The sequence below is a fragment of the Choristoneura fumiferana genome, chromosome 20 (genome assembly GCF_025370935.1).
Source record: "Choristoneura fumiferana chromosome 20, NRCan_CFum_1, whole genome shotgun sequence".
NCBI classification, from domain to species: domain Eukaryota; kingdom Metazoa; phylum Arthropoda; class Insecta; order Lepidoptera; family Tortricidae; genus Choristoneura; species Choristoneura fumiferana.
The window spans coordinates 7,193,321-7,207,661 of NC_133491.1; the positions used below are offsets into that span (position 1 = coordinate 7,193,321).

Here is a 14,341-nt window from a genome sequence, read left to right on the forward strand (position 1 = left end):
TAATGGTGATGCTGCAGGTCGATTTGCCTTTGGTATTTCTAAATGGTCCCAACGCCTAGTAATGTTAGCGGTACCATTATATTTTACTACATGATTCTTTACTAATAATAAGCTTGACATATTTTTGATTAAGTACAACACATTTCCAATTCTTTTTTCAACTGTTCCTTTACACCAAATGAACTTGTTGTTGTTACAGATTTTTTTATATAATACCTGTTCACCCGGTGTGAACACCTGCTTGTTGCGTCTATTCAGTTAATATTCTGCAAACACTGTTTATTTTTGACAGCATTAGCTAAGGCGGTTGCCGAGTCAGAGGGCGGTGCCAAGACGGGGTGGAGTAGGTCTAACCGAGACCCTATGGTAGAATGGATAGAATTTCGGTAATTGAACATGTACTGTAACAAGTTATTGTTACTTTCTCGGGTATTGCGACCTGTTATTAAGCTGGATTTAATTCCTTTCTTAATTACTTGGACAAGGGCCTCCGCTTGGCCATTACTGGCCGGATGATAAGACGGTGATGTGACATGTTCTATACCATTTAATTCGCAACACCTATTAAATTCTTGCGAACAAAAAGCTGTGCCGTTATCACTAACGACCACTTGTGGCAACTCAAATCTTGATATGAAATTATACATTTTATCCAAAACCGCAGCGGAAGTCATTGACCCTCCCATATCATAGACCTCCACCCACTTAGTTTAAGCATCGACAACGACTAAATATGTGCGATTGTTTATTGGGCCGAGAAAGTCAATGTGTACCCTGTGGCATTTCGACTGTGAGAAAAGTAAAATAGTACAAAAAAGAAGAGAATAATAATAAATTAAATTTAGTGATATCCAACCTCCAACCTTTTCGCAGCTTTTCGCACTGGCCACTTGCCACGTCCGACTATAAAAAAAAATCGAGTTGGTCACGACACGACCAAGGAGCTTATATACAAAACTGGAGGTTGAACGTCGAACGAAGAAGTTTGACCTTTGTTACTTATTTATATATTCCATCTCTTTCTTTCACATTTCAAGAATGACTTCTATATCTTTCTTAACCTAACAAAAGAAAGAGATGGATATTCGTGATTTCTTGTTTCAAACGGATGTTCGACGTTCAACCTCCAGTGTTGTAGGTATATAAGCTCCTTGGTCACGACGTGTATCTAGATGGCCAGGACGTAACTCGACTCCGTGGCTAATCGTAAAAATTAAAAAAAAATACTTTCCACCCTAGAGATGAAAACGCAATTTTCCACCCGTCTATCTATCCATGAAAATTAAACTTTCCGAACAGGAGAAATGAAAATAATATTGTAAATCTGTTTAAAAAAAATATACCTCGTTGAGTTTCTTGCCGGATTCTTCTCGACAGAGGTTTTTCCGAACCGGTGGTAGATTTTTTTTTGACATTCATAAGTGCTTGTTTTAGGGGCTGTTTCACCATCCTTTGATTAGCATCAACCGACGGTTAAATGTGATGCCGTCTCCGTCTATTCGAATAAAACAAATAGAGACGCCATCACACCTAACCGCCAGTTAACACTAATCAATGGATGGTGAAACAGCCCCTTAGCCTAATGTATTAATTAATAAACGTATTAATAAACTTTCGCATTTAAAATTAGGATATCATTAAATTTCCCAGTAGGAACCAGCAAGGAATAACTCCGTAATACTTAGAGCAAAAACAAATATTTGCGAACCTCAGTTTGCTCACGAACTTGGCTGCAAACCGCCGAACTTAATGGACTGGCGAAGATGTGAATTAAATATTTAGTCCCGGTTGTAACGGTTTAGGACAACCATAATCTTGTACTTAAACAGATAAACTCTGTAAAAGGTAGAGCTGTAATCGAAGTTTTACCTTTTCAAGCGTTATCTAAAGTGCTGAAGTGTTAGCCCCCTTTGACACTTCAATGAATAGAAATACTCTTGAAATATTTCCGTGCATATCTGATATTTTTAATATCTTTAATCGTACAATTCTTGAACATTTATTTATTTTAGATTATTTGATACATTTTAAAGATCTCGTAACGGCTCTGAAGAATTTGATGAAGTTTGCTGTGATGGCTTTCAGAGTGAACTTTTTACTCTAGCTAGGTCTTATATATCAATATCTCTGAGAAAGAAAACTCATGTTTTCCGAGTTTTAGCCCGCCCAGGTATATACCCAGGTATCATAGAGGTGTGGTAAATATCTACCAATACTACCTAAAATGATTTAATAAAGAAGTAAACTTTGAGTGTATGTTTTTATGAAGTAGTCATATTTTAAGACAGATTTTTTTTTGTGGAAAGAAAGGAGAAACCACCAGACTCCAGACTACCTATTTCCTCATCATCATGAAAGTTCGCTGACAATCTTCAAACAACGAACACGACCACCCTGTCAAGATTGTAGTGACTTAAAAGAAGTCGTTTGTTTTGCGTAGTCTAGAAATGCGTAAAATTGAGTACCTTAAAATTAACAATTTAACTGCCCAGTTTTCAGAAAGCGATATAAAATTAAAATACCCCATTGGAAATTGAAAATTACTCTGAATAATTTGTTTCATACTGACCTACTCAATGTGCCAAATTATCATTTCAAATTATTTAAGTTTCAAAGTATTTAAAATGAGTTTCGGATTCAGGCTCAAGAATCGGAGCGTAGCTCCAGCATTTCTTTTAAAGTATCTATCCTTTCTCTAGTTGAATAAAGTCACTAACTTTCCTTGACAGACGGACGGCTGGCACCATTCGCACCCACTGAGTTAAACTAGTTAAAGTGTATAAAATTGCATTACGTGAGACTTTTAGCTTATTGCTTCGTCCGCAGTGTTACCACACAAATAAAATTAGTCAATCTGTCTTAGGGTGCGGTCGGTAAGTTTTTGTTTCCCGAGGAATTAATTATTTTTATTAAGTAGACTAATGCCACCTTGTGGTCAAATATGCAGAAAGAGATTTAAATAGATTTAAAACGCCCTTGTAAGACCAGAAAGACTAAAAGAATCTGAGGAAGCCATAACAGTGTTTCTGGCGCTGGCACATAGGAGACGCGACCCTGGCTAAAAGTGAGACGAGGTTTGGACCAAGACGGTTCGTGATCGCCACTCTGTATATTATGTGTAGGCAAGGCTTTTAATATTTCTGCGTTTAAATAACCTAGTCCCGGGTAAGTAGGTGAGTAGATTAACGGAAAACTGTCCGGTGTCGTCCGGCGCCCGGCGATTGGATTAGAATTTAATCACAGGAGTGCTCGGAGCTTTAAGTTTTAGGTATGACCAAAAGACCAGAGTCGCAAGTGCATACCTATGCTAACTTTGACGGGTTAAAATGTTAATTTTAAACGCATCCCAGGTAGGAAAATGGCACTACGCTGTCACAAACTTAAATGACCCGGTGGCATCGCTGTTGTTAGAGCTTTGTTCGGCTTTAGATTTTTGCCTTTTAATTTCAATATTATACGAGCAAGGTGCCTAAAGTTAAATATTATATTTCATTATGAAATATTCTAGCGAATTGGGAATCGAAAAACACGATTAGTGAAAAATTTCTCAATAGATTTGTTAAACCGTGATTTTAGTTTAGTTTTTTATCGATAGATGTCACTATCCTGTCTTAATGAAAAGCTGAATCGCGCTGTTAAGATTTTTCCGGCAGCCTATAGAAGGGCTGTCAATTATATTAAAATTGTCATTTCCTAAATTGAGCTCCAAAGTACCGTTAAAGAAAAGTTTTTTCTTCATATTATTTATCCTGAAACCTAGAATTCATACTACAAAATCATAGTAATGCCATGTATGTAGCAAAATGGGATCATTTTATTGTATCGTTTACGCGTAGGTACGATTCTGTACCCTTAGTGTAAGTTTTCGGTTACAAAATACGTCTCGATCGCGTTCGCGTTCAAATATCAATTTGTATGGAAACACGAACATCGCAAACGTTCCGCTGAACGCGATCGAGACGTATTTTGTAACCGAAAACTTACACTAAGGGTACAGTTGAATAAATTGTATGGGCGAAGCTAACGTGGGAATGTTTTGGGCGTCTCGCCTTCGCCTTAATAACTCGACCGCACTTGATTAGTCCTTTCATTTGAAATAAGGTAAACACAATTCCTGTATTTTTGTCCATCCCTAAACTAGTTTATTAACATTTTCAAAGAGAACAATTTTTATATTTCATGCTATATACTACAACCGTACCTACAGCCTATGATTTATTATGAAACAGGATAAAAGGAACAAGTCGGGTACCTACCTTTAGTGTTCTTCTTGAAACAAAATGTTAGAAATTAAAAAGCATTGTGTTGCTAGCAGAATAATTAAATTCGCCAAATAAAGAACGCGGAGAATGAATAGACTAGAGAACAACTATTTGCAAGTTCTAGTTATTACTGTTGAAAAGCGGTGCTATTTTAAATGAATAAAAGCGGCAAAAAAACTGGATGAAACGTATACAGCAAGGAAACCGTAAAGATGTATATAGAGGTAAGAGTTAGGGAGATACTTAGATAGGTACCTACCTACTTACATAATAAAAAAAATTCGTCATCATGCCAGCCTATATATAAGAGGGCTTGGGTCGTAGTTCCCACGCGGACCCAGTGCGTATTGCGAACTTCACACACACCATTGTGTTGCTTCGCAGGTTTGTGCAGGTTTCCTCACGATGTTTTCCTTCACCGTAAAGCTCGTGGTAAGTAAATTTTAAATGTAATGTTGCACATGTATTCCGAAAAACTCAGAGGTGCGAGTCGGGGTTTGAACCCACGATCCTCTGCTTAAGAGGTCATAGGTGAAAGCACTCCATGGCTTAAAAAATGTAGTAGAACTAAATTAAATGGTACTATAAATATACATGATTTGAAAAAAATACCTGCCTAAGCCTAAATCTCTTCGGAACTTTGTAAATGTGGAGAGGCAAATCGCTATCAGGTAACGCCAAGTGCAAGTTTAATTCATCAGTTTAAATTCGGAGCGACTTTTTCCCTAGAATACGGAATATTTACTTTCAAAATGTAAAATACATTTAATTTTAATAAAGCTTGATACATCAACATATGTAGATAGCTACTTACACTAAGGTATGTGATTCAGGGTTATAGGTACAATGCCTGCGCACTTACTGCATCTTGCGGGCAGTTAGTTACCCGCAACAACGTTCATCAAGACCCTGGGTATCATCCAGGTCCAGAGTAGGTACTTATAAGGAGGAATCAAACGAGCCCAAACTCGACGGGGCTATATCGTGAAAAAATAAAAAATAAAATGGAGCGACAATTCTTGCATTCAATTAACCGTTGGCTTCTGTATACACCTATGCCAGTTTTGAATGCAAGTTGCTTTCTATACTTATGCAAAAATATCACGTTAGGTAGGTTTAGACTGAGCAATTTTTTGCCTCAACTTTATTGTATGGAATTTGCAAGAAAGTTGTAGTATAATGTAAATAGGCCTTCACCTCCATAAAACTAGAAAACTTAACCTGCCCAACCCTGCAGAATGCTGTCATAGTGGTTCAGGTGGCGTGAAAAAAAATGAGGTTTTTAGGATTTTTGGGAATTATAGTAGAAATGCATGGTCTACCGAAAACAGTAAAACTTTGAAAGTGGTCTACGAGAAAAAAAGTTTGGGAACCACTGGTAAACATTCTGATTCTGAATAAGATGATTATCAGGTACGATAGGGAGTACCTGCTTAATAATATCATTCCAGTACTTAGCATGATATTGCGCGTCTGCGTCGCTACTATCGATTTACCTACACATACAGAGCTCTATCGCTGACTGCTACTGGATTAATGTAACTCAACAATTTATCTTAAAGTACTTCCATTTGTGGCTGAAAAACAAAATAAGTCACATTGACAGTTCTGTGTGCGAAACAGCTGATTTACTTGTGTGACAGTGACATGACAGTTTTCATTAGTTGTGAAGTTTTCGATTAAAAATAAGCTGTGAATCGCACACATTTTAATATTAATAAATACAGGATTATGGCATGACTTAAAACTAATATTAATTTCGAATTTAAAAAAATGGCGCTGAATATAAAACCATATCGAGTATATCGTTCATTATTCATAACCTCGAGGCACTACTGCGAAGAAAAGTCGATTTACCAGCGCAATGAGGAGGGCCCCAAGCCTCGTATGGTTCACGGGAAACCTTACCCGGACTGGAGAAAGCCTTGGATACAGCGGGAAGGAGAATGGACGAGTAAACTGTCGATTTTCATTGAGAAAAATCCCAATCCGAATATAGTAAACGCACTTTCTAAAGTTCCAAATTTGACCTTTGCCGATGTCAAAGAATGGTGGCATAGCATGAAGGAGCTGCAGGAAATAAAGAATCAAGATTACATACCGCAAAGAGTAGCTACCCTTGGGGCTAACTTGGCAGCATTACATTTCTTTACTTACAGGGGATGTTCGGTCAGGTAAAAATTGTGAACTCTTTTAACTCTTTACCTGGCCGCGAAGAAAAAGTGTGTCTCTAAAAGTACTTTATATAGATTTGCAACCATGTTAAGTTCCTCTAAGCCGTAAAAAAAATTAGATATGGTAACCTATTCCGTCTGGGGAATGAACGGAAATATTCAGTTTAGAGTGTATTTTGACCAGCCCAAGGGAAATATTTCTACCTTCTACCACATAATAATACTATGTGTGTACCTATACTGCAAGCTATTGTTAAGCATACATGTTTTTAAATTAAAGAGGGCTTTTATGCTATGGAAATTTGTTAGTTAAGTATAGGTTGAATACAATACAGTATCAATATTTATAATAAGTGCAAAACTGTTGACAGAACTATCAATTGTAAAGTAATTACAGTGAATTGAAAGCTGGTCTAGGTCAGGGCATTTTTTGGTATCTTGTAGTTTGACGATCTGGGAGCTATTCTTATTCTGCAGTTGAATATAACATTATATGTTGTTTATTTTCTTTCTAGGATGAAAGGAGCAAGGGATTGGATTTCTGGTGATCCCTTAACACTTGAACTGCCAAGTCAATATGAAGAAGGCTACCAAATAGAAGCAATTGACTGCACCAAGTTCATGCGCAATGGTATTCGCTATGAGGGTATACAGAACTTGTCAGGTCTCAATTTCCTGAAATGGTTGTCGTTAAAAAATAATAAACTTGTTGATGTTTGGTGTCTTGATAGGCTAGCTGGCCAGAACGGAAAAAGTTTGGAATACTTAGACATCCGAGGGTGCAAGTTATCTGTGGGTTGCATTGATGCTCTAGCAAGAATGGAATCTCTTAAGACCCTAAGTTTGAGTGATCCTGGTGACAATATTGAATTGCAAGCAGCCCTCTCTCTCTTAGAGGAGGAACGCCCTAATCTATTGATTAATGCCATTGTAGATTAACCTCTTCACTGCCAGAGTCACCCAGTCGTGACAGCCAATGGAACGCCTCACACGCCACAGTCATCTATAAATGACGAACATATAACTCAAAAAAATTAACCCTTCTGCAATGAAATTTTAAAATAAAGTTGATATATCGCTGGTTTTTCTGTGGGGTACAGAGCGTCACTTCGTTTGTTTTGTGGCGGTGAAGAGGTTAAATTGATTTTAGATATTAGTACTGTAACATTTTAGTAGAAAAATAAATTTATTTTGTTAAAGTTTTTTTTAATACCTGTTGCTGATCTTAATTTGTGGCCATAGCATACAGTTAAGTACAACACCGTTTGCTTTGCGTTAAGCTGGGTCTCGACTGAGCGAGCCGCCTCGCGCGGCAAGCGCATGACGCATAATTTTGTTCAGCACAGGGCTCAAAATTGCACCGAAAATGGCTACCGCGCGAGGCGGCGCGCTTCAGTGGAGACTCAGGCTTTACAGAGCTTCAGTGATCATAATCAGGATATTTTCTGTCTATAATTGGGTCGGAGAGTGGAGTAAAATAAAATACAAAAATGTTTTCGTGGTTTTTATGTTTTAACATAAGTTCGTACAATGATCCAATATGCTTGAAAAAACTGTCCACATTGCTATGGTAGTTCCAGTTTCCTGTACTGTAAGTTTGTCTTGATTCATAGATATAGAGTCTAAGTAAAAGGTGTTGTTATTGGTCCATAAGTTGGATTTAAAAACTCCCACACAAATGATTACTGCATCAAATATTAGCTATTAATAATTTGTTTCTCTAATTCAATCTAATCGACATTAAATTGAACACTTAAATCTAAATAAAACTTCTAAACAAGATATTTACAGTTACATTTTGACTAAAAATTAGACTAATGCCTTATGTAGAACAAATAAATAACGAATATGAAATGCTCCCATTTAAAATGTTGTTTTGAAGTAATTGCTAATATTTCCTAAAATATAACATTAAAATCGTTTTATGCAACATATATAATTCAGTCTAATAAAAAATCTGCTTATTATCTGTTGTTTATTGACTAACAAAACTCAGATGACAAAAATTAAACGAAAATAATAGCTCTGGAGTAACTTCGACTTTGAAAAGCTTATACAAGTTTTGAAAGTCAATAAGGCACTAGTAATAATATGCAGAAAACTTTAAGATTTGTTTCTTATTTTTTTTTTTAACATACACACAATAAGACATCCACTCCAAACTCAACATAACTATGGAACTGTCATGTCTTCAGATGAGGCAAACTTAAACTCTTGGACAGTATTAAAACAAATTGAAGCATTTAGTACAAATGTCGCAAGCTATATAATTAAACAAAACTGATAAAATTCATGTTACATACTTAGTAAGATATTGCAACACAATCTAGTATATATATATAATTCCATATAATAAAATCAACGCGTTGACGTTGAGCTATTTCAAAGTATAAATATATAGTTTAGGCACTGGAGTATGTTCTTAATCTCTTTAGCGAGTTGACTGTACAGCTCATTTACGTAGTCTCGGAAGTCTAGACCAGTAAATGTAGTTGCCATGCCAATTTAAGCACTTGTTATTCTGCCAAAGTTCAACTGAAAGCATCAAGTATTTCGAAGCATTGGCCTTAACATGCGCGCCAACGCAAAAAAAAATCAACATCTCTGCACTGGTGAATATATTGTGATAGCTACAGCGCACGAAAGAACCACAGGAAGCAGTCTCAAAATTATACTCGGCAAGTTATGTTTCATGATTTTGAGCACTTTTCATTTCAAATGTATCTGATGCTGAATCAATTGTGCTTACTGTTTACTCCAGCTGATTAAATCGTTCATTAACTCTTTCACTGTAATTAGAGTAAGGCCAGCGAATCTTAGCAGCGTGATGTAAAGGAAACATCGTTCTGACAATCGGTACAGGAAGCAGCAATGTGAATCAAAATTTTATTGCGGCAAATGTAAAGCTGGGTCATTCACATTCGCACAAATACATGATAAATATTGAAAATTCAATAAAGTAAAGGATCTGTGAAGGACTGTGATGATGAAAGTGATAGTGATGAATCATCTTTAGGCTATGAATTTATTGAGTGAGATTTTCCATGTTATTTCTTCATTAGTTTTCTTCATTTTCATTTGCGCGCTTGTGTGTGCCCCTTTTACGTATTTTTTATTATTATTATTATTCCCCTCAATGACGGCCGGCTTGGGCCAATTTTAGTTGCGATGACAGGGTTGCGTGACCGATAATTTTTTAATCTGTGAAATTATTTAAAAAATGTGTTTTTGTTTTCTTAATTTGCCGCCACTTCATGCTGCCAAGACTCACTAGTCCTATTCTAAATGTAATTCGCAAACAGTGAAAGTGTAAACGCCTTATTAGTATCGTAATTGCAAATTATGGTCTAACATCTATTAATTTATCGTTATTGTGTGGTTATCGAATGTATATGGTGATCCAATCAAAATTTATACTATAAGAATATTTCGAGATACTAGCACGGACACGCAATATATAATAAAAACTACTTGCCAGATTGACTATCTCGAGATATTCATATTGATGTCGTGAACTATTTGGACAACGCTAGGCCCACTACTGTCGGATTGGAGGGGCGGGGGGGTGGTTCTAGCTTACCAATTTTATACTATAATCGGTTGCCGTTGGAATCAGACATCGATAACGATGCAAAAATAATTTACAGTATTGAATATTCATTGTCAAATTATTTTTGCACAAGAGACTATTGCGTCCCGTGCGGCCGTCAACTGTAATTGTTCAGCATGCATAGAACTTTGTCTTACTGAGATAATTGCTTGGGATTGTTTACAAACACGTTGCTTAAGGTTGGTAGTTAATCATGAATTAAAGATGGCGACCGCTATAGCCATCGGATTTCACTTCAGAAGATTTGAGAGGTCGGCGACAGGTATATGCGTGTATAAAAGTACGTGTAGTGTTTATGCCTAACTGGTAACGACGGTACTGCAGGGCTACTACGAAACTCGAAACTCGAAGTGCGTATCGTACAGTCCCTCTGGCTCTCGTATTAAATAAGTATAAGTGTCACAGGGATCGCATGACACGAACATCGATATTCGAGTTTCGTAGTAGCCCTGCTGCTCTGCACCTGTGTATGGTATGATTATGACAACAATTATTATTTAAGATCAATTGACTACGCGACTATTAAGATAGATTTAACAGTGCGAAAATATTTCTTACGTTTATACTTTTAATAAATTCATTTCACTTCCGGACTCCTAAAGCAATTACCTAACACTATAACGCCGAAGAGATCATTTAAAAAATACAATTTTGATATACATAACATTTGTATTGGCCGAAAATTCTCAAGTATAAATCTTATATTCTTTTTTTGTCCATATTATTAGCATTCTCTAAATAAAGACTTAATTACTTTGAGAGCCGGGAACACTTAGCACTAGTTAAACATAAATCTAATATTTACAGTGAGATTATAATATAAATATTGATTTATCTAGTGTCGTTATCATTTGAGCTGTTTTTGTAAACCATTTCGGTTGTTTTAAAAATGACAGAAACACTGCGTCGCCGTCTTACTGATATAAAACGTATAACATTATCTTTAGCACTAGTATTATGTTATGTAGATTACATACAAACAATACGCTTCACTCTCCACGTGTTACTTAATCCTCGCAGACACTCGAAACATTCAGACATGGCATCAACAAAATAATCCGAAATCACTCCACATTACAAGCTTAAAGTAAGTAACTGTACATAAAGAAATTATTAAATAGATATTCATCTAAGTAAATGAACAATTTCAAACACATGGAAGACCAAGATCACAACATAAATATAAAACGAATAAAATTAAAGTGTACCTAAATTATAATGAATTGGTACGCACCAGTTTCGTTAAGATTCACATTCGCCTATCACACGCGTCCGGTCAGCAAAAACAGCAGGTACAGAAACGCCTTTCATGCTGACCCTACTTACTCCACATCAACAAGAACACTACTACCCCATTATATGAATGAGAAGTCTACATGATTATAAAATGTATAAATGCAAAACCGAAATAGATGAATGCCATTACTACATTTCCGCGTGGCAAAAAAATAAACGGTTGAATTTCCATCAACTTTCTACGCGTAACTTGCGCATTGAGATAAAGATAAATTAAATAAATTTAAATGAAAATGATCAATATTTGTTTTAAGAACGTTTTAGCATAGAAGCCCATCAAGGGAATATTCGCTCTTTTGTTTACAAAAAAAAATGTGTTGAGTGTGCTTTTACAATCTGAAATTTTGGCAACAGAAATGATTAACATTTAAAAAGCAGCTGCAACAATGACAAACAAATATAATAAATAAGTACTCAGCAGGCAATCTGTTAAGATGTCTTAGCACGATAGAATTTACTGCGGACATCAACCCTTTCGCACTCACCTACTAGTTAGAAAGAGATAGATTTAACTCCGCGACAAACAGCTCGCTAGACTTACAGAAACGTCTAATAGCCCAAGCAGAGAGTAGAGCGCTCAGCGTTCAATACCACACAGACATAACATCGATTTATATGTATTTGTAATATGTGTTCAGAATTTGAGAACCGAGTGTAAAGAACTGCAGTAGTGCTTATTGATTACAAATAACTGAAAAGTGTTTCAGCCACTATAATCAGTGAGCGTAGTCAAGTTTTAACCAGATGTGTAATACGAAATAATCATTGTATCTACATTTCTTTTCAAGGTCGATTTTGGTAAATGACTCATTCTTTTGCTTGTCTAAGCGAATGGAACAAAATCATTGAAGATTTGTCGTATTTCAGTTTGCCACGCGAACTATATTTTCTTTCTTGTTAATGACCAATAGTCTTGTATTCAAAGCTGTTGTTAGTGACCTTGAGTATATAAAAGGAGGTTATTTCTGTGGGGTCAAATCATTTTTACCTACAATTGAAGATAAACATATGCATGAACTTTTTCCACAACTGTACAAGAACGCTGAACACTCTTATATCTGCACAGATAATAACACAAAACGGAGAATATAAGTAAACACAACATAACCAATGAACCAACGACTTATATACAGATACATAAATATGTATTGAGATCACCCCACACTGCGTTCAAGTGCTAGCTATATGATGTAAATAATGTGCAGTTGGTCGACTGTCTACTAGTCCAACTTTTCTTAGTTATACATTGCATCTGGTGGTAAAGGACCATTATTATATTAATAGTCGCAATTTTACAGTGAAGACGTTCAGAGCATGCCTTTCTTTCTGATGTATGAGTTGAAAAAAGATGCCCTGAGAAAGAAAACAAGTCGCAGTTAACTATACGGTGACCCTTTTTAATTGTTGAGATGTATGGAATGCTGTCATTGTTCTTTGTTATTTTATAAACACGTAATGCAAGGATTGAGGAGGTGTTAGTATGACAGCGTTTCATAGTGGCTCAACGACTTCAAAAAGTGACTGTACAGTTGTCAAGGATTTTGAAAATTGCTACCCGTTTTCAGTAGATTTTACGAACTAAAATAAGCCAAAGTTGGAGTAGTTGATCAGTACTAACCTATAAATAAGTGTGAGTAGATGAAATGACAAACGGACATGTCCCAAAATTATGACTTGATCATACCTATCGGACTGAGAGAGTGGTTACCTCGCTTTATGTGAAAGACAAGACAACACACTCGCGCAGTCCTGCTATCAACGTTTCATTTGTCGCTAAGAGCATCGGTTTATTTATAATAAGATAAACTGCCATATCGACAAAAGCACCGGCATGTAGGTATAAACAAATCATTTCACTTATACTCGCCAATATTGCTCACACAAATTATCAAATATTTTTGAATATTTTTTTGTAGTTTTATCATGGTTTATTTCTTATAATGAAGATTGAAGTTAGTCCGTAATAATAGAGTCCATTAAATGCAATCTAGTAATTGCAAACTGAGAAACAGTCGAAAGTTCGAGAAGCCACATACCACAACCAAGTCCTTGTATATCTCCACTGTATGCACATTTCGGCGTTTTACGCTGTTATCAGCTTTTAACACGTCATTTTTATAATACATGTTTAACATTTACACACATTCTGTAGGTATTGGCAAGCTCAACGACTCTGTTCATTTATCTACTCCTAGTAGGTACTACGATTATTGTGTACAAAACTAGTGTCTAGTGCATCAAAAATATAGTCAATCACGGCACAATAAAAGCTGATAACATAATCTAAGAGCCATTTAACTCTTGTTAGTTGTTTTTAACTTTAACTCAGCGGCTACATTTTTATATGCCGATTGCCAGCTCACTTTTTTAACCACATCGGTTCTTAAGAATAAAATTAATCCAAATCCAGCCTTCTATACCACAAAAATTCCAAGCGCTACAACTCTATAACTGATACTTCTTTGTATGAAAAAGTTAACAGTTATGTAGAATTGTAGCACTTGTAACTTTTGTGGTATGTGGCCTAGATCGAAGAAATATCAACACGCCCCGGAAATATTAATGAAAGGATTCGTCTCACAAGTAATCCAGTTTGCCAATACTATACAGGATTAATGTTGCTAATAGTACACAGAGTGTTAACCGATGTGCCGGTGCTCACTCCTGCACCACAATGGAGATGGTAAACCCGCATCGCTAACTGGCCGTCGAGGTCGGCTGCAGCGCTGCGGACATGGGCGAGTTCACGTCTGGGGACAAATAATTGATTTTCATCATTTGTCAACTTTGCGTCACTTCTAAGGACTATTGCAGTTCATTGTGATGTATGTAACGGTATTCCTTAACTTTATTTTCACCCACTTCTTGATACGAAACTTGGTAATTATACGTAGGTCTGATGACAATACAATTGTATTGTAACATCAAGCTGATCTTATGATGGAGTCGGAAGATAGGCACTGGAACTCTTAGGCAGCTCCAGAACTGCTAGCCATGTT

General features: G+C 36.2%; 2 protein-coding genes across 2 annotated transcripts in view; one reads left to right on the plus strand and one right to left on the minus strand.

Annotated features, from left to right (window-relative positions):
- Window positions 1-5,849: 5,849 nt before the first annotated feature.
- Window positions 5,850-8,543, plus strand: LOC141439169 (distal membrane arm assembly component 2). Its single transcript, XM_074103339.1, has 2 exons — window positions 5,850-6,436; window positions 6,952-8,543. Exons 1-2 carry the CDS (start codon window positions 6,036-6,038, stop codon window positions 7,373-7,375), a joined length of 825 nt encoding a protein of 274 aa, XP_073959440.1. The 5' UTR covers window positions 5,850-6,035; the 3' UTR covers window positions 7,376-8,543.
- Window positions 7,928-14,341, minus strand: part of cic (Putative transcription factor capicua) — a 68,539-nt gene continuing 62,125 nt past the window's right edge. Inside the window, exon 30 of the mRNA XM_074103680.1 lies at window positions 7,928-14,092. Within this exon, the coding sequence (XP_073959781.1) occupies window positions 14,040-14,092 (53 nt within the window). The 3' untranslated portion in view covers window positions 7,928-14,039. The remainder of the gene's footprint in view (window positions 14,093-14,341) is intronic.

Coding starts and splice junctions, on each gene's coding strand:
- LOC141439169 (XM_074103339.1), top strand. CDS start 6,036: ATGGCGCTGAATATAAAACCATATCGAGTATATCGTTCATTATTCATA. Junction 6,437..6,951: donor TACAGGGGATGTTCGGTCAG/GTAAAAATTGTG, acceptor TTTTCTTTCTAG/GATGAAAGGAGCAAGGGATT.